The sequence below is a fragment of the Lissotriton vulgaris genome, chromosome 3_1, assembly GCF_964263255.1.
Source record: "Lissotriton vulgaris chromosome 3_1, aLisVul1.2, whole genome shotgun sequence".
Classification (NCBI taxonomy): Eukaryota; Metazoa; Chordata; class Amphibia; order Caudata; family Salamandridae; genus Lissotriton; species Lissotriton vulgaris.
Genome location: NC_141689.1, coordinates 1,148,199,207 through 1,148,217,392, shown reverse-complemented (window position 1 = coordinate 1,148,217,392; position 18,186 = coordinate 1,148,199,207). Strand labels below are relative to the sequence as shown.

Below are 18,186 nucleotides of genomic sequence, written 5' to 3'. Positions count from 1 at the left end.
GAATACAAGAGATTAAGTTGTCATTGGCATGTTTACAGTCTGTCTACACAGGCAGGGTCGTTGTTTCACGAGACTTTTTTATAGCACAAACAACGATAGAGGCCCATTGCTAATGTTGGTATACGACTTCTACGACTAACTGGTATTTAAGCGGCTGAAGTCTCATCCAGTGTGGTCCATTCCATTCTCACTCGTGTGCATTGGAAAACCTGCCCGAGCACCATCCTCCGACCTTGAAAGCGTGATTGGCAACACTGACATTTGAGCCTCAGACTCGAGAGGAATTTTAGAAGATCTTTAATATAAGCAGAATCAAACTTCAAAACAGTAGACTTTCACGGATGTCTTCTGCAAAGCAAGCAAAAGAAAGCACTTTATTAGTATGTTAGTTGATTGGTTGTCTCTGTTTCCAATGTGCATTGTATTGTAAACGTTCAGGTATTACAGCATCTGGGGCCTATCATGAAGAGCTGGGCTGGCTCAGCGCTCACCCGAGCAATTTTTTTAAATTTCTGAGCTTACCCAAGACCTTGTCACTAAAATTATGTGGATTTCTGCTAGCTCTCTTTATACATTGTTGCTGTTCTGTCATTCACATTTCGCTTTTGCCACGAAAGCATCAAGTACAGCGCAACGCGTCAATCTACATTAGCCACTGTCTGACTTCGCTTTGAGTGACTGTCTTTTGCTCTTTCTCAAGGAGCTCATCCACTATCAAGACACCTCTCTTCAGTGCCAGGGACTTCCATGATGTGTGCTTTTCTGAGATAAAAACTTTACGTTATTATCATTTTATGCTGCTTCCTGCTGCTTTGTGGAAGGGTAGGTGGGCTAGACTGCTCTGCTCTTGAAGCAAGGCAAGGGAGGAGTGGTTTGGTCACTCCAAAGTGCGCAATGCCTGTTTGGTCACCCTCTCGGGTCGCCCAAAATAGTCATGTGCACTGTCCCCATTCTCCATGCAGGCTGACGTACCCAAGCCCCCATTCCATGGTTGAGTATCGAACCAGGATGCTCAAAACCAATCACAACACTGCATTGCAGCATTATGATTGGTCAGGTGAGCCTGGGTGCTTACCAATCACAACACTGTCAGTTGGGCCAGCTTCCTGTTCCTCAATGTGCATGAGAGCAGGAGCAGAAAAGCCACTCCCACGACCAAACAAAGCCCCCCCCCCCCCCCCCCCCGGGGGGCCATGCCGCTCGCCCCTGGAAATAGGTCTTCCTATTTATTGCTCAACAGAGGGACTTCATTACTTGGGCAGTGAAGTGGTTTTGTTATTCCACTTTCATTGATTGATTCATCATTATAAAAAAATGAATGGCATTAGTTGTTTACAGCTGACTATGACTTAATTTATGCCTGTCATGAATCGGACGGCACGAAAGTACCTTCCATACTTAATTGATTTTACTGTTACATAATTGTGTATCGTGATTATGTACAATTACACATTAGTAAATCACACATAAGGTGTGGGCTGATAAAGTTTGTGAAGGACCACAAACACGTAAGGTTATTGACATTAACAAACTCCTCTCCAATCATTTCCTACCCTTGAAATGGTGCGAGTTTGCCTGCACAAAAAGGTGTGGTAACACCCTCCCTTTCCAGGATGAAAATGGAATGTCACAACCTCAATCTTGGTGGGAAGGGAAAACAAATAATTTGTATTTGGCATTAATCTGCATACGTATTCTGCATATAAGCTCCACATTGGGAAACCAGCCAATGCAACAAGACAGTGCCAAATGTAAGGTAAGCCAAGAAAGAGGTCACTGAGGCAGCTTTTTAGCCATATTACTTACAATAGTTATACCTTTACCAAACCCTACATCCACGCCTAGGAATATGTCCATGGGTGCAGTGCTTAGTTTGTAAAATAAAATATAATTGCCAGGGCCCTTGTCAGGAGTCCACTGCATCTTGCACCACCGGTTGCCCCTGCCAGCGCTGTCAATGACAGTACCAACAAAACTACAAACCATCCTATCAGTGTGACAATTCAGATTATTTCAGGACACCCAGAGCCATGAGAATGGCTTGTGCCTCAGGTATTATTCATTTTTCATGTATATTGAATTAATAAACAACTGTATTTGTGCTCATCTCAAAATTTGTCAAACAGCGCCACCATGCAACAGGATGTCTTGCAGAGTACCAGAAACCACCTGCTTAAATTAACCACTGCATAGTTGTAAATGAATGGAGCATTCTGAATCGGGCCCTTTTTGTTTGTAAAATAAATTTTTTGAAAACTGTACTTCCGTCCCCCTGTGAAAAGCTGAGCAATTATCAGTGTTTTAGAACATCAACAATATTTATCTATTGGTGTGCATTTAATGGCGCTTTAGTTAATATGGCAATTGTTACCGCCAAAACATCTCAGCTTTGCATGCCAGACGCTAATGAATAGCTCTTTTGCAGTGAGGCAGACAGGGAACACACAATGCCTTCATGCTGTGCAGTTCAATATTATGAAATTCTTTAAACCAGTTGATTCAGAAACCTTATTATTTTAGAAATGTGTCTTTTCAAAGCAGCCTTTGACGTGAAGTTTGCTAATTTCTTTAATCCACTTTCTTGTAATGTTGGGTAGTGGTTTTACTTGTTTTTATTTCACCATAGGACTATAAACAGAGGCAGAAAGGCTGACGCAGAAATGCCAACCTCAATAGGAGAGACACTTAGGGCAGTATTCCGAGTGTAGCCGTCCTCCAGCAGTGGCGGCACCGCACAGTCTGCTAGAGGATCACCAAAGCTGTGGTGCGTCCGCCAGCGAGATTGCGATTGCAAACCTGGTTGGCCGGGCAATACAGGGGTGGTCTGACGGTGGCCGTCTGTTAGGCTTATAGGAGACCGTAAAATGCAGACCTCCGCTATGAGAGCATGGACTGCACGGTGTGGCATGCATGCTTCACTGTGCAGGAACTGGGGGTGCAATACCAGGGTGGCACAACATGTACTCTCCTGTATGAACCCCCAGGAGCAGCAGGGGAACCTAACTTGTTAGGGCCCCCTTAGTTGCCTCTCCGCCACCCCTTTCATGACTGGCTCACTGCCCTAAAAGGGGTAATGGACAGCCAAGCTCAGCGGTGCCTCAGCGGTACTGCCAGCTTATTGTGGCTCCTAGCCACTGCACGAATGACATGGTATCCTGGCTCCCTGTCAGTCGCAGTGGTCCTGCGGCAGTCCAACCGCCACACTCGTAAATACTGCAGGCGGGCCTGCAGTCAGGCAGTGGTCGAACCACCATTGTGAGTACAGCGGTCTATCGTAATAACCCTCATATAGTTTTATTAGATGGATATCCCCACCTGAAAAAACTTGTAATTGGACAGAATGCCTTCTGCCTATACTGCCCCTCCCTACTCATAATAGCCCCCTTTGTCCTAAAGAATAGGAAGGCTGATGTGGACCGGAATTTCTGGATATCGAGAGACCAATTTTATTGGCTCTGTTTGGCACAAGAGCTTCTTACGCAGACTCAGATACATTTATGGCTAGAATTGAGGTTGTGAGGAGTTGCTCATCTCATCTTTTTTATCTAGTTCAATGTTTTGTCCATGAAATATGAATACCTCGTTCCGATTTGGGTGAGAAAAATTATTTTTAGGGTACAACCGAGAATGCAGCTCAGGAACTGTACGCCATGAGGTGCAAATCTTGCAGACAAATATTTCGGCTGTGTATGTCAGAATTAGGGTCTAGGACTTGATATTCAGATGTTATCAATAGTGGTCGAAGTCTGTGCTGTAAATGGTTATATAGAAGTGCTGGTACTCACTAGCCAAAGCACCTGCTTGCATCTGAGAAGTGCTGGTACTATCACATTAAATTAATTGAAGCAGTGCTGAGAAGTGCAAGTACTCTCCCTTTCAAATTTAAGAAGTGCAGCTACTCAGTATCCGATAGTACCTTCCTATTTAAAGCACTGATCGAAGTGCATTAAAAAAAGTAATGGAACTGTGATGCTGCCTGCAATGGGGGGTGCTGAGTAAGTGTGGGGTGGGGTCAAAAGCCAAAAACACAAAATATTCTGTATCTTTTTATGGTCTTTCACCTTCTGGTAACTACAAATATAGCTTAAATGAAAAATAAATACAAGGTAAGTTTAAATTACACATCAGTAAATGAGTCCTGAGCAATCAGTATTTAGCACATAAGAGCATAAGGATCTGAGAAACATTTTTGAGCATGATTGTGAGAAAGCCATCCTTTTGCCTTAATCACCCCCATTATTTTGCCTGGTACTGGTGGTAACTGAATCCGACTGTGCCCTAGGGTCTGCTTACCAGGCCCAGGGCCAGTGATCTGATTATAGGATATGCAAATGTAATTATAATTGGTACTGCCAGCCTAGCTGTAAGTCCTTAGTATAGAATAGGGCACGTAGGTTTTTAGGCCCAGTAGACTTAGTGTACCTAAGTGTACACTACTGTGGTATCTGCTATCATTTTAAAAGCAGCACCGTCTTTCAGGTTGCCTTTTCCTTATATGTAAATTCGACTTTGGATTGAAAGGTACTGAAAATGTCCACTCTATTTCTCTGCTCCCTTTCGTAGCCAAAATCACGGAGTATTACATTAACTCTGTTTTGATCAGGGGCGTGGCCAAGCCGCCGACCAACATGGCCACACGGCACTGAAGCTCTGGCCGCCAATGCCCACCAGCAGCGTTTAACTCTGTGTTGAGTCTACCGTCTGCGGTCTGCCGCAACAAATGTCACCGGGCGCCCTGTGAACCTGCGGGGCATGTTGCTGGTGCTGGAGCGGGTGTGTGCGCTGCAAGGCAGATCGCTTTTCTTTGCCCCTCGGGAGTGAGGGCGGGGCGGCCTTCTTTGCGCTGGAAACCCGATCGGAAGCATTGTCAACTGAGCCCGACACCTCTGCTACTTCTCGAGCCCTGAGGCCTTAACGGTACAAGGGCGGCCCGGCTCGGCCCTCCGCATCAGATTCAGAGGCCAATGAGGGCCGACACCAGTGCGCACCCTGTGAGTGGGGACGGGGGATTGGGCCTACCCCAGAGGTCTCACTGCACCAGACTTCCACCCGCAGTGCTGAGACCCCAGTTTGGGGGCGCCACGGCTGCCTATGCCCTATTCCCCCTCTGACGATCCAATCGCTGCACTTCACAGGGACCACAACCCACAATATACCACTGCACTGAATGGTACACATTGGCAGGCGTGCCGCCACATCCACATCCACTGCAGGTGCCCCTACCGGAGGAGGCAATGGGGCTTGGGGACCCTAAACAACGAAATATGACCTTTGATAAACCGGCCAACTCAGGCCGTGGGAGCACCTTGGGCAGGACGGACCGCCAATCGACGGGGAGGGGATGTCGGCCATCTTGGCGGAGCTCTGCGCGGGGTTCCGCGGCCTTGATGACCGACTGGACACCCTGACCTCCAGGCTGGACAGAATGGGGGAGCACAGCGACGGCCACCACACCCAGCGACTATCAGACCAGGCAGACCAAAACAGAGACATGGCGCGTAGATTGGAGCGCTCAGAGCACCTCTTGAAATCTGTTGCCATTAAAAATGAAGATTTGGAGACTTGGTCCCGGAGAAATAACATGCGCATAGCGGGGCTTGTGGAGACCACCAAGATGGGCCGGCCAGAAACCTTTCTGGAGGGACTGCTAAAAGACCTTTTTGGTGCCGAGCACTTCTCCGCCACTTTCGTTGTGGAGAGGGCTCATCGGTCCCTGGGCCGGCACCCCCCGCCAGGACGCCCACCACGACCAATAGTGGCGCATTTCCTGAATTACAGGGACGAAGATACCATCCTCCGCCTGGTGGGAGAAGCCTCCCCAGTGACTCATCAGGGCTCGATCCTCTCGTTTTACCTGCACCATACTCTGGTTGTCCAGGAGGCCCGACGCAAGTTCACGTAGGAAAAACAACAACTCCGCACCCTGGACTTGCAGTACGCAATGCTCTATCCTGCACGGCTAGAGGTGTTGGTGGATGGTAAGCCTCATTTCTTTGAAAATGACCCAGACGTCTTGGCCTTCTGAAAACAACGTGTGGCAGAGTCCCATTGCAGTCCTGCCCGGTCCTCCCGGCACTCCTCTCTGGACAATAACCTGGCCCCCAGTGCCGAACTCTTCATGTCGGACAGAGACTTTGCTGATGGAGACAATGGTTCATGCTCCCGTCCTGATTAGAGGCCTTTGGTAACTTTACTCTAGTTTAACCACTCTTCTACCCTTTTGCATGGTCGATTCATATTCCCATTGACTCAGTTGTTACCCTTTTGTCAGGCCCTACTATGACTATTTTGAATTAGAGTGGTGTGTTGCCCCTCTTGTTCATCGCCTGCATGCCCGCTTACTGGTGGACTCACTGTTCAGTCGATTGTTCGAGATTCCAGTGTAGGGGCCGTGGCTGCTGTCTTTCCCAAAATAACCTTATGTTTTTTAGTGATGTGGGCATCGACCGTCCGAGGTGTTGCCTCTCCCCTGGATGATTCCGAATAACTTTATTTTGGGATTTGTTGTTGTTGAGATGTCGTGGGGTTTTGGGGGGAGGGATCTGGTTCTCGGGGCCTTTGGGCTCAGGTGTGGTTCGTGGGTGGGATCAAGGGGGTGGTGGGTTATGGAGTTTTTTATATGTGTTTGTATATTAGTTTACTGTGTTCTTCAGTTGATAATGCTCTTTGGTGGACTCCGCATTTCTCTCAACATAGTATGGTTGTTGTTCTTCATGCTCCTCCTACTTCTCTCTAAACCATGGCTGTAGCCCCGTCAGTAAATGTTCGCCTGCTCACATGGAATCTTAGGGGGCTCAATAACCCGAGAAAATGCAAACTAGTACTTGCATACTTGAAACGTCATGATTAAAGATAGCCTTCTTGCAGGAGACCCATCTCCCACCCCAAGGCTCCCCTCCCTTTGCCTCCTCCTCCTACTTATTCACTGGGGTCTGGACGTTGATACACAGCTCACTTCCTTTCACTCTACTGCATAAGGCATAAGACCCTCACGGGCGCTATCTGTTGGTTAAAGGTACACTGCTGGGTCAAATGGTAATTCTTTTGACTGTCTATGCCCCGAACACTGATAACTCGGACTTCTTTACTAATTTACATGTTCTTATCATTTGGCTAAATCACACTCTCGACTCCTCCAACCCACAAGCCACACTGAGCTTCATTCTCTTATGGCACTTAACAACCTGATTGGTACATTAGACCTCAGGGACACTTGGCGCCGGCATTACCCATCGGCCCCTGGATATACCTTTTACTCGGCACCCTATTCAACACACACACACGTATTGACTACCTTTTTGGGCTGCTGATGGGTTGCGGGGGTGGACGTACTACATTGCACTCTATCCCAATACTCCACCCTTATATTACGTCTAGTGAGCCCAAATTCAACAGTTTGGGAGCGACAGTGGTCTTTCCCAGCCTCTGCTCTTCTTGATGAGGTATTCCGTGCTGAGGCCCAGGAGGCCATTACGGAGTACTTTGCCCTGAGCACAGGATTGGTGATGCACTACTCCACCCTCTGGGATGCCTTTAAGGCATTCATACGGGGAGTTGTTATTTCCAAGCAGGCCGGAGTGTTGTGGTTGATCTGTTGCAGCCTTGCTGAGGTAGAGGCTGTATTGGCCCTTCTGGATGAGTCCTCCCCCGACCTGACAGTGCAAGCCAAGAGAAATGCGCTACTACTAGACTTTAACAACCATGCAGATAGAGAGTCAAATTTACTTTACAAATACCACTTGGCGAGGTGCTATAGCGAGGGTGAGCACTCTGGCAGGATTCTGGCCTGCCTTGTTAGCCCCCAAAAGGGGCTGGGCATATTATGTCCATTGTCCGTGGGGACGGGTCCACTGCCACCTCTGACTTGGACATTGTGGCGGAGCTGGTGGCATACTATCGCTCTCTCTAATCCACCACATTGCCTGATAACTTTTCGCAGCACCTGTCATATCTGGAGTAGGTTGCTATGGTCTGGCTGACCAAGGACTAAGCTGACTTTCTGGCATACCCTTTCACAGTTGATGAAATTTCGCTGGCTATCGACAAACTCTTGGGCTCCAAGGCACCGGGCCTCAATGGCCTCACAGTAGTATTCGTTAAAGCATGTAAGGAGAGCTTAGTGCCCCAACTCTTGGAGGTGCTTGCTGAGGCATTAGAGTCGGGCACACTACCCCATACCATGCGCGAGGCAGCCATCTACCTGTTACTCAAACCGGGCAAGGACCCTAAACATGGCTCACTCGTCCTATAGCCTGATATCCCTCATAAATTTTGATAACAAGATTCTGGCCAAAACACTCTCCTCGAGGCTTTCGTTATTGATGGATCAAATCCTTTCCCCGGTGCACTCAGGGTTCATACCGCATCGATTTACTGCTCTCAATCTTTGCACAGTTTTCTCTGTCATTAACCATATTGAGCCCACCACACCAGCTGCAGTTGTGCTACTGGAGCAGAAAATACCTTAGATTCCAATGAATGGCCTTTCTTTATGCATCGCTTCGTAAACATGGCCTCCCTTTTAATTTCGTAGCTCTAATTGCCCTATTGTACCCTTCCCCTGCAGCCCGCTTGTGGGTTAACGGGTCCTCATCCCCTCCCATCCCCATCACTCATGGCACCCGTCAGGGGTGCTCATTGTCCCCGGTATTGTTAATTATCGCAATGGATCCTCTGGTCCGTCACCTCCAGGAAAAACACTTGTTTCGTGGCCTAAAATTTCCTGTCGGTCCGCTCTTGATGTCCCTGTATGTAGATGACTTCTTGCTTTTCCTACGGCACCGGCAAATCAATCTCCAGCCACTAATTGACAAAATTAAACGCTTTGGTTTTGTTTCAGGTCTTAAGATCAACTGGGGAAAGTGGGTGCTGTTTCCCATGAAGGACGCGGCAGCAGACGGTGAGGCGGACTATCCCCTGCGAGTAGACCGGGAGACTACCAAATATCTGGGGGTGCAACTGCACAGAGATAAGGGCCAGGTCATACTGCTCAACTATGACCTGCTATAGACCAACTTACCTCGCAAATAGATAGGTGGATACAACTGCCTCTCTCTTTGGCCGGCCGTATTGCCCTTATTAAAATGAAAGTATTGCCCCATTTCCTTTACTATTTCCGCACTATACCCATTCCACTCACCAATGTTCTTTTTTGCCCACCTACATGGTCTCCTTATCCATCTGGTGTGGGCAGGCCTAGACCTAGGGTGGCTTGGGAGACTCTTACCCTCCCATATCCCCGGGGAGGATTTGCAGTCTGGACCCTCAACTGTACTTTCTGGTGGCACAGGCACAATTTGCTCACCCCTGGTTTCATCCTGACGCCAGAATACCATACACAAAAACAGACAAGGAGCTAGCTGATCTGGTTCCCTTGGTGTCCCTGCTCCCAAAGGGAGTTCCCCTTGATGCACATGACATTCAGCCTTTGGCCGCTATGTGCTGGGCTTGGCGCAAACTAAATCGGTTGTATGGGACTGGTCCCCTCTATTCGCCCACGCTCCCACCCGCCAATAATTCCTTTTTACCTCTAACAACTGATGGAGGGGTATCTGTAACTTCCACCAAGCTGGGGCTTGACACTTTTGGATCCCTATTCCCGGATGGTCGAGCACGTAAACTGTCCGATTTAACACAAATCCCTGGGCTCACCGGAGTGGATTCTCTTAATGTGGCTCAACTTCATGGGACACTCTGCACCACATTCTCCACCTACCCTGCCCCTTATGAAGACTTCCCCCCAATGATAATACAGGGTCGTATATGGTCACAAAACTATATAAGGCGTGCATCACGCTCCAGGCAGGGCAGGACAGCAGGGCCAGTCAACGGTGGGAAACCGATATCAGGTGTCCTCTGACTGACAAAGAATGAGCCTACTGCTTGTAGCAAACACACAGGGTATCCCCTAATCATAGACACAAGTTACTCCATTTTAAATGAATTCATAGAACTTATGTGACTCCTGCCCAACTAGCCAAATTTGACCCTTCGAGGTCAGCGAACTGCCCCAAGTGCACCACCCCGAATACCGACTTCGCTCACATGCCCTGGTCCTGCCCCCACATTCTTTCTTATTGGCTGGAGGTGTTTGCTCTGCTCAATAATAGAAACGCATTTGGTACCCTATCCTGAGTTGGGGCTGTTGGGGATGGTTCAACGACTTAAACTGTGCTCCAGGCGTTTTGCGGCGATTGCCTTATTACTTGTGAAGTGCGAGATAGCTTCTCTCTGGGGATCTAGGGCTTGCTGCCTGGCTCTGGAGTATGGCGTATTGTAATGTCCAATCTGAGATATACGCCTCACGCCAGCCTCCAACCTCCAGGCCTTGTGACATCTGGTGCATCTACCGCACGTACTTACAATGCACACTTCACTCATCACAGGCTGTTTGCCGTCCGCCAACCCCCCCCCCCACAGGCTGAGCAGATGAGCGTCGGATCTCCAATTGCACCTGATAGATCGATGTTCCCCTAGGTGTGTTTTCAATAGCTATAGGATGGCTATCACGTACGCATTAATGGTACCTTCATTGGTATTAGACTGATGCTTTGTGTAGTGAAATTTACGGAACTCACCTCACTTAACCTCATAGCTGCTGCTGTCGGCCGCCGAATGTTCAGAGCACTACCTTGCTAGTGCTCCGAACGTTCAACGGCCGACAAGGCCCCACCCACTCTTTGGAACGCCCAGCACGGCGCCGAAATAACGGCCGCAGCTAAGGCGTTAAGAGACATGAGCCGTGTATTTTTTCTTTTGATCATTGTATGTATACTAATATTTTGTTTATGGTCTATTTGGCATAATTATTTCACAACAATCCTCTAACCGTTCTCAGAACTTATCTATTGCATGTTACATTCCATAATGTGCAATGTTGTTGCACAGTCATATTTTTTGATTTGTTATATGTGATGTCTTTGTAATGTTTTGTCACTCTTCCTTTAAATTTTCATTAAAACTTTAAAATTTTAAAAACTCTATCATGATCAAGTTTGTCGAGTCCAATGGATTATTGGACCCCTCTCAAAATGGCTTTAGACCCTGCCACAACATTGAGTCAGCTTTATTGGCAATCACTGAACATTTGTTGGACAAAGGTAACACATCTTCCCTGATCCTTCTTGACTTCAGCGCTGCTTTTGTCACTGCATCATACAAGATGCTGCTGCAACGTTTACAAGAGATCGGCCTGGATGGCGCAGCTCTAAACTGGTTTGTATACTTCCTGTCAGACGGATCCTTTCAAGTGATCTCCCCACCTTATGGTTCGCAGGTCCACTTTGCACGACATGGGGTCCTGCAGAGCTCGGCTTTGAACCCAACTTTTTTCAATATATATATATATATATATACAACTCCTAGTGGGAGTCGCGAAGAGCAGCGGTCTTTCAATGGTCTCCTATGCTGATGGTAATCAGCTTGGGATCTCTGTCTCTAGTAACTCGGAAAAACATATAGCTAAGTTTCAGAATCACAAGAAAGCCATCGCTGATTGGAGGGCTGCTAATTGCCTGCAGCTGAATGTGAGTAAATTTGAGATTCTCCTTATGGGTAGAGACACACATCTATGAAGCAACCGTTGGTGGCCCGCCGCTTTGGGAGCCCCCCCGCCCCCTAAGGAAATTGTAAAAATCCTGGGCATCTGGGTGGGTCGACTGTGCCTTGACTTTTCAGACACAGACGAGATCTGTGGCTGGTACGTGCTTTGGCCTTCTATGCGGACTTAGGCCACTACTTGGGTTCTTTGATGTTCAGACCAGTCAGACCATTATCCAGCCTACTATACTAGCCAGACTAGATTACTGTTACTCTCTGTAACTTGGGGATAAAAAAGCTGGTATTAGTTGTGTAGAGTTGGCACTTCTGCATGTCATCATTAGAATGTTAGTTATTTTGCTAGGATGGAATATTAGCTTTTCAATATAGGAGTTGGTTTGTGAGCTGTGAAGCTAGGCTGGAGGTATCTATCTTTATTCTACAATAAAGCAATTTATCTTTCATCAAATTGACTGGAAATTGGATCTTTTCATTGGCGACGAGGTGGTCTTCTCTGTGCAGGGGACAGAGACATTGATACTAGTTTGATACCTTCACCCCTAGATTTATGGACTTATTAGAGATTTTTGAACCAATTGGAATATATCTACAGCAACTTTCTTCTGGATATGCTGTGAGTAAAATGTTATTGGATGGAAACACACGCTTGACAAGATTTAATTCGAAATTGTGTGATTTTGGCTCTCTAATAAAGAAAGGAAGATTGATTTCCTTTAATATTCTTCTAAAGATTGTTTAAATCTAAGCCTGAAGGTTTTAATACAGAGGATTAAACACATTTTACCCGTTTTTATCGTCATTTCGGGACTGCATGTATTAAACTGTAGCTGAAGTGCATGTATTAAACTGTAGCTGAACTGAAGTTGAGCTCGATCTAACTGAGCAAGCTGAGCATAATCTGAGCATAATTTTTGATTATATTTTTAAGAGCTGAATGTCTGAAAATCATCTGACTAAAACTTCATTTTTGGCTTTAAAAGATGTTTTCACAGTAAAGTGTTGAAGATTATTTGAAGGTAAACACTGTAACGAACAGCCATATTGGAAAAAAAAGCTCTATTTCCTCCCGAAAACAGCCTGAATGTTTTTCTTGGTGGCCATATTGGAAACATGATCTAATTTCTCCCGAAAACAACCTGAATGTTTTTATTGGCAGCCATATTGGAAAACAAGCTCTAATTTCTCCTGAAAACAGCAGGAATGTTTTTCTTGGCGGCCATTTTAAGAGATTGGGCAATGCTTCAATGAAAAGACTTGTTTACAAGATTGTTATTGAAAAACGATTGCGATTTTGAAAGCAACAGAAATAAAGAGTGAAAGAACAGTTTTCTACAACAATAATTTTCTACAGTTTTGGGAAACATGAGTCCTGGAAGAAGTGCTATTTTTCTACAAATTAGGAACATTTGGAGTTGAATAGCATAATAAGTGGACCAGTGATTTCAGAAGAATAAAGTTCATCAACTTTCTGGTTTGTTATTTTAAACTATTATTTTATCTTCTTATATTGACTTATTGTTTTGACTTATTATTTTATTAACCGATATTTCCTTCTAGGTACATTGTATTGGGTCTATATTCTCAATGTAATTATTTTTTTTTATCAATATGGGTGATCAATCTATGTCTGCTCCTCCAAGTTTTCTTCCTACTCCTGGTGATCCAGCAATTCTTTGGAAAGATTGGAAAAAATTATTTCTCACTTATATTTTAGCGATAGGAGCAGATACATATGGACCTATACGGAAGCAAGCCATATTACTCCATCATCTGGGAGTTGAAGGACATCGATTGTATGAAGATTTACCTGAGATTTCGCTGGGAACAGGGGATGTTCAACCCATTAATGTATATGAGATGTTAATGAAAATGTTAGAATTGCGTTTTACCACTAAAGTGAATGTGGTCCTTGAGAGGCATATGTTTTTTAGTCGCAAGCAAAAAATTTATGAGGATATTGGCCCCTATGTTGCTGCATTGAGAGGTTTATCACTTACATGCCAATTTGAAAACTTAGCTGATTCTCTTATTCGAGATCAAATAGTAAGGTCACTAACAATAAGAGAATACAAGAAAAATTACTTATTAAAGATCAGTCTCTTGAGGAAGCAATTCAAATCTCTAAAGGGTTAGAACATACCCAAATGTGGATTAAAGAAATGGAAGTTTGCGGTGATCCATTAACTTAGGATCAGAGTAATAAAAATTGTGAAATACAAGCTTATATTGATGAAACTAAGTTAAAAAACTATAAAAAATCCTGTCAAGTCTGACGGATCTGTTGGTAATAATAATATGTCAAAATTTGACACAAGAATTGTTACTATTGTGGGGCACCTGGTCACATTGCTTCTAGTAAATGTAAATTGATACTTGTATAGCGCACTACTCACCCGCAAGGGTCTCAAGGCGCTTGTACGAATACCGCTGTGGAACCCATCCTGGCTTTCCCTGTGAGGCGTCCACTCCTGGGCACCCCCAAGGTGGAGGCCAGGCATCCTTAGCGTTGTGGCGGCCGTTGTGTTGATTAAGCAAGCTATTGCCCAGAGTTGCACTCCATGATTGGAATAGGCACCGAGGCGAGAATTATCAGGTCCGTGGAATTTTGAGCCCAAGACCCACCGAGGCGGGGAATTGAACCCTGGTGCCGGGTTAGACCTCTGCAACAGGGTCTGACGCTCTAATCATTGAGCCACACTTCTCGTCCCAAGTAAGCTGCGAAAAAATGAATTATGTAGGATTTGTGGAAAAGGGGACATCTTGCTAAGGCATGTAGGACCAAAATCCAATCAGGACAAACTCAATCAAACCAAGTACATGAAGTGAGTGATGCTTCTGATGATATGCGAGAGCTTATGTTATGTGTTGATGGTTACAACAACACTTCTGAGTACGATCAGGTGTACAGTAATGATTTAGAATCACTTCGCGATCATTCAGTTTTGGACTGTGACGTAGTTAGGGAGAGCACTTCATTATTAACCAAACCTCATTGCATCATAAAATTAGATTCATATGATGTTAATATGTTTGTAGATTCAGGCAGTCTTCACACTTTGTTATCCAAGGAAATGTATTGTGAAGTGTGGAAAGATGAATCTGATACTAACTCGTGGAGTAAGCCTGACATTAGAGCTGTCGGGTATGGGGGAAAAACCATTGACATAATTGGACTCAAATGGATGATAATATCTTTTAAAGGAAAGAAAGTATATGGAAGAGTGTATTTGACTAAACAGGGTTCGAATTTGTTGGGTTGGCATCATCAAAAAGATTTAAATAGTATCCTCAACCGTAATGCTGAAGAACCTGTTATGTCTACTGTTGTGCATGATATTAATTCTGTCTATCAAAATGGCTTATTTGAGAAGTTCTCAAGTGTATTCTCTGATGATCTAGGAAAGTTAAAAGACTTCTTGCACAAAATTATTCTAAAGAAAAATGCTGTTGCAGTGGTGCACAAGGTTAGAAATGTTCCCCATCTAATGAGAGAGCCATTGCAATGTGAACTCAAAAAGCTTCTTGATCAAGGAATTATTGAACCAATTGAGGCCTCTGAATGGTTGGCTCCGATTGTCGTAGCGCCAAAAGATGGGAACAAAATTTGTTTGTGTGTGGACTTCGCGATTTAAACAGGAATATTTGTGTGGATAGGCAACCTCTGTCAAATATTTCGGAAATGCTTACAGCTACGGGAGGTGGAACTGTTTTCAGTGTAATAGACTTGTCTTCAGTATATCTTCAGATAGATTTGGAAAGTGGGTCGAGGCATCTTACCTCTTTTGTTACGCCGTTAGGGGCATTTAGATATTGTAGGATGCTTTTTGGTTTAGCATCCGCCTCTGCGGTATTTCAGAGAGTCATGGAAAGGATTTTTGGAGACATGAATGACGTTTTATGCTTTCAGGATGATGTCTTGATTGTGGGGAAAGATAATGTGCACTATGATACGATTATGAATGAGGTGTTGAAAAGGATGGATGACAAAATGTTGAAAAAGTCAGTTGAAAAAGGATAGTGTAACATATCTTGGTCATGAAATTTGCAAAGATGGTATTAAGCCTAAACAATGAATCCTTGCTGCAGACAGAGACTCTCCCATCCCAAAAAATAAGGATCAACTTAAGTAATTCTTAGGACTTATGGAATATTGCTCAAAATTTGTCAAAGGTTTTACAGACATTGTTGAACCATTGAGGGTGCAAATGAAGAAAGGAGTTATCTTTACTTGGAATGGTGGTTGTGATAAGGCATTTAACAATATAAAAAAAGTATAATTAGTGCTCTTACTCTTCGCCATTTTAACGTTAAGGATAGAACATTTATTACAACTGATGCAAGTGCAGGAGGGATTGGAGCTGTTTTGACTCAGTTGAGCAATGGTGAGGAAAAGATCATTGGATTTGCTCCCACAAGATTACGAGATGCAGAATTATCTTATTCTATGATAGAGAGAGAAGCCTTAGCGTGTTGTTGGGGGATCAAGCACTTTAAGTACTTTGTATGGGGTCTTCCTTTTAATGTGCGAACTGATCATAAACTGTTAGTTCATCTTTTCAAAGGAGGTAGAGGGTTAGAAGGAAATGTCACCCCTACAATTTCAAGATGGATTTTATCTGTTCTCGATTTCAATGTTGTTGTTGAATATGTTAACGGTCTCAAGAATGTGGTAGCGGACTATCTATCAAGGATGCCAATTGAGGGCTTGGAAAATATTATGGATGTTGGGCATACAAAACCGCTATTCTGAGACATTGGCCAATCATCTGTCGAGAACAGGATTTTAATGGTATCTTTAGTGAACAGCCACTGTTTGCCTACAAAAGAGGCAAGAACCTCAAAGAACTTATTAAAGAGCCTAAATCAACATCTATGGTCAAATACAAAGGTAATCAACCTTGCCTCAATTGTCAAAATTGTAATAACATGATGAAAGGTCCTGTGCTTAAACATCCCATGAAGGGCACCGATATCAAATTGAAATTGAATGCCACATGTGATACGGAAAATGTCGTATATATCATCAAATGCCCATGTGGACTGATATATACAGGAAAAACTACACGAAAACTGAAACAAAGAATAAATGAACACAAAAGCAATATAAGAACTGTTAACATGAAATCCAACCTGGCAATCCATTTCAAAGACAACAGACATAACATCAGCCAGCTCAGGTTCGCTGCAGTAGAAGTGGTCAAGAAGCGTGACGACAGAGACAATAATAACTTTTTATTGCAGCGTGAAAACCATTGGATTAAATTCCTCCAATCAATGAAGCCATCTGGTCTCAATGATCGGATGGAATTTTTATGTTATTTGTAGATCTGTTTATCATCTGTGGGAATGTAATTTTGACATGCATGATTATGTTGGTTTTCATTTGATTGCACATAGCCCATACACCATTCTGATCACCACTTCGTCTTATTCCGCTTTCATTTCATTTCATCTCTCTATCCTCTCTTATACTGCGCACATGATGTCTACCCTGTTTTGGCTCTTTCGCTTTCCGACACCACTCCAAGATGGCCGCTAGATCTAGAGTCCTCTCTCTACACACACTACTCTGCTTCATTCACTTCCGTATTTACGGGACGGTTGTTTCACACACCTCAGCGAAGGGCGTATCGGCAGGACGCGTGTTCTTGCATCTAATTCTCCGTGAGTACTGGAACACCGGGTTAAGCGTTTTCACTTGGTTTATAACTTGTAGACTTTTACGGGGGTCTATCCTTTCTCATTCACGGTGACTATTAAATAATCTCCGGTTTTCTGGTGGTACCTAATTTATCTCGAACTCGCACAATCTTCTAAATTAATGACAACTTCCTCTTCTTCTTTTTTTACTATTCACGAATTGTGGAAACTGTGATCAACACGCAGTTGGATGCTTCTTTTTACGCTAGTTTTATCATTTCTTCAAAAAAACGCATGCATGAGCAAAAAAACCAGCTGTAAATTTAGACTTGCTACTCGGTGTATTATACTTAGATTGCATTATTATCATTTTTCCTAGGATTCCCCTGACGAAGGACCTAGAGTCCGAAATGCATTGGGACATGATCATTTATACAATGAATTTGGTTGCATAAATCAAATGGATCATCGTTGATATTGATGAAATTCATGTGAATAAAACATGAGAAACATGGACACAAATTTTGTTTAATTTTTTGGAAACATTTGGGACATCCATTATAGAAACCTCGTTTGTTTCATTTAGGTTGTGCTCAAAGAGTTGGCATCTACGCTAGATGTCACCAACCATTAGTAAAATATTATGGATGACATGATTGATGTGGTACATGATGTTAAAAGAGTTGAACATGCTTTTAGCAAGGAAGAATGGACAAGGGCAATGTCAAATGATGAACTTCTACAAGAAGTGATTACTTGTGTTTCTCATAGGTGGCATCAAAACAATATTGAAGATGTTAAACTCAGAAGTTTCTACCATCTTGAGGCCGAATTGAGTGTATGTGAAAGGAAAATTGTTGAGAAGATATCAAGTTGTACCACCAGTGAGTTTGAGAGGGAAAATTATAAGTATTGCTCATGAGGGACAGTTGGGCAGAAAATGACTAAGAGAAGGGTTCAACAGTCGTATTAGTGGCCTGGAATGGT

General features: G+C 44.2%; 1 protein-coding gene across 1 annotated transcript in view; it reads right to left on the bottom strand.

The window, feature by feature from the left end:
* Positions 1-319: 319 nt before the first annotated feature.
* LOC147727586 (uncharacterized) overlaps positions 320-18,186 on the bottom strand; it is a 335,530-nt gene continuing 317,663 nt past the window's right edge. The window contains exon 11 of the mRNA XM_086963650.1: positions 320-348. Coding sequence (XP_086819776.1) covers positions 320-348 — 29 coding nt within the window. The remainder of the gene's footprint in view (positions 349-18,186) is intronic.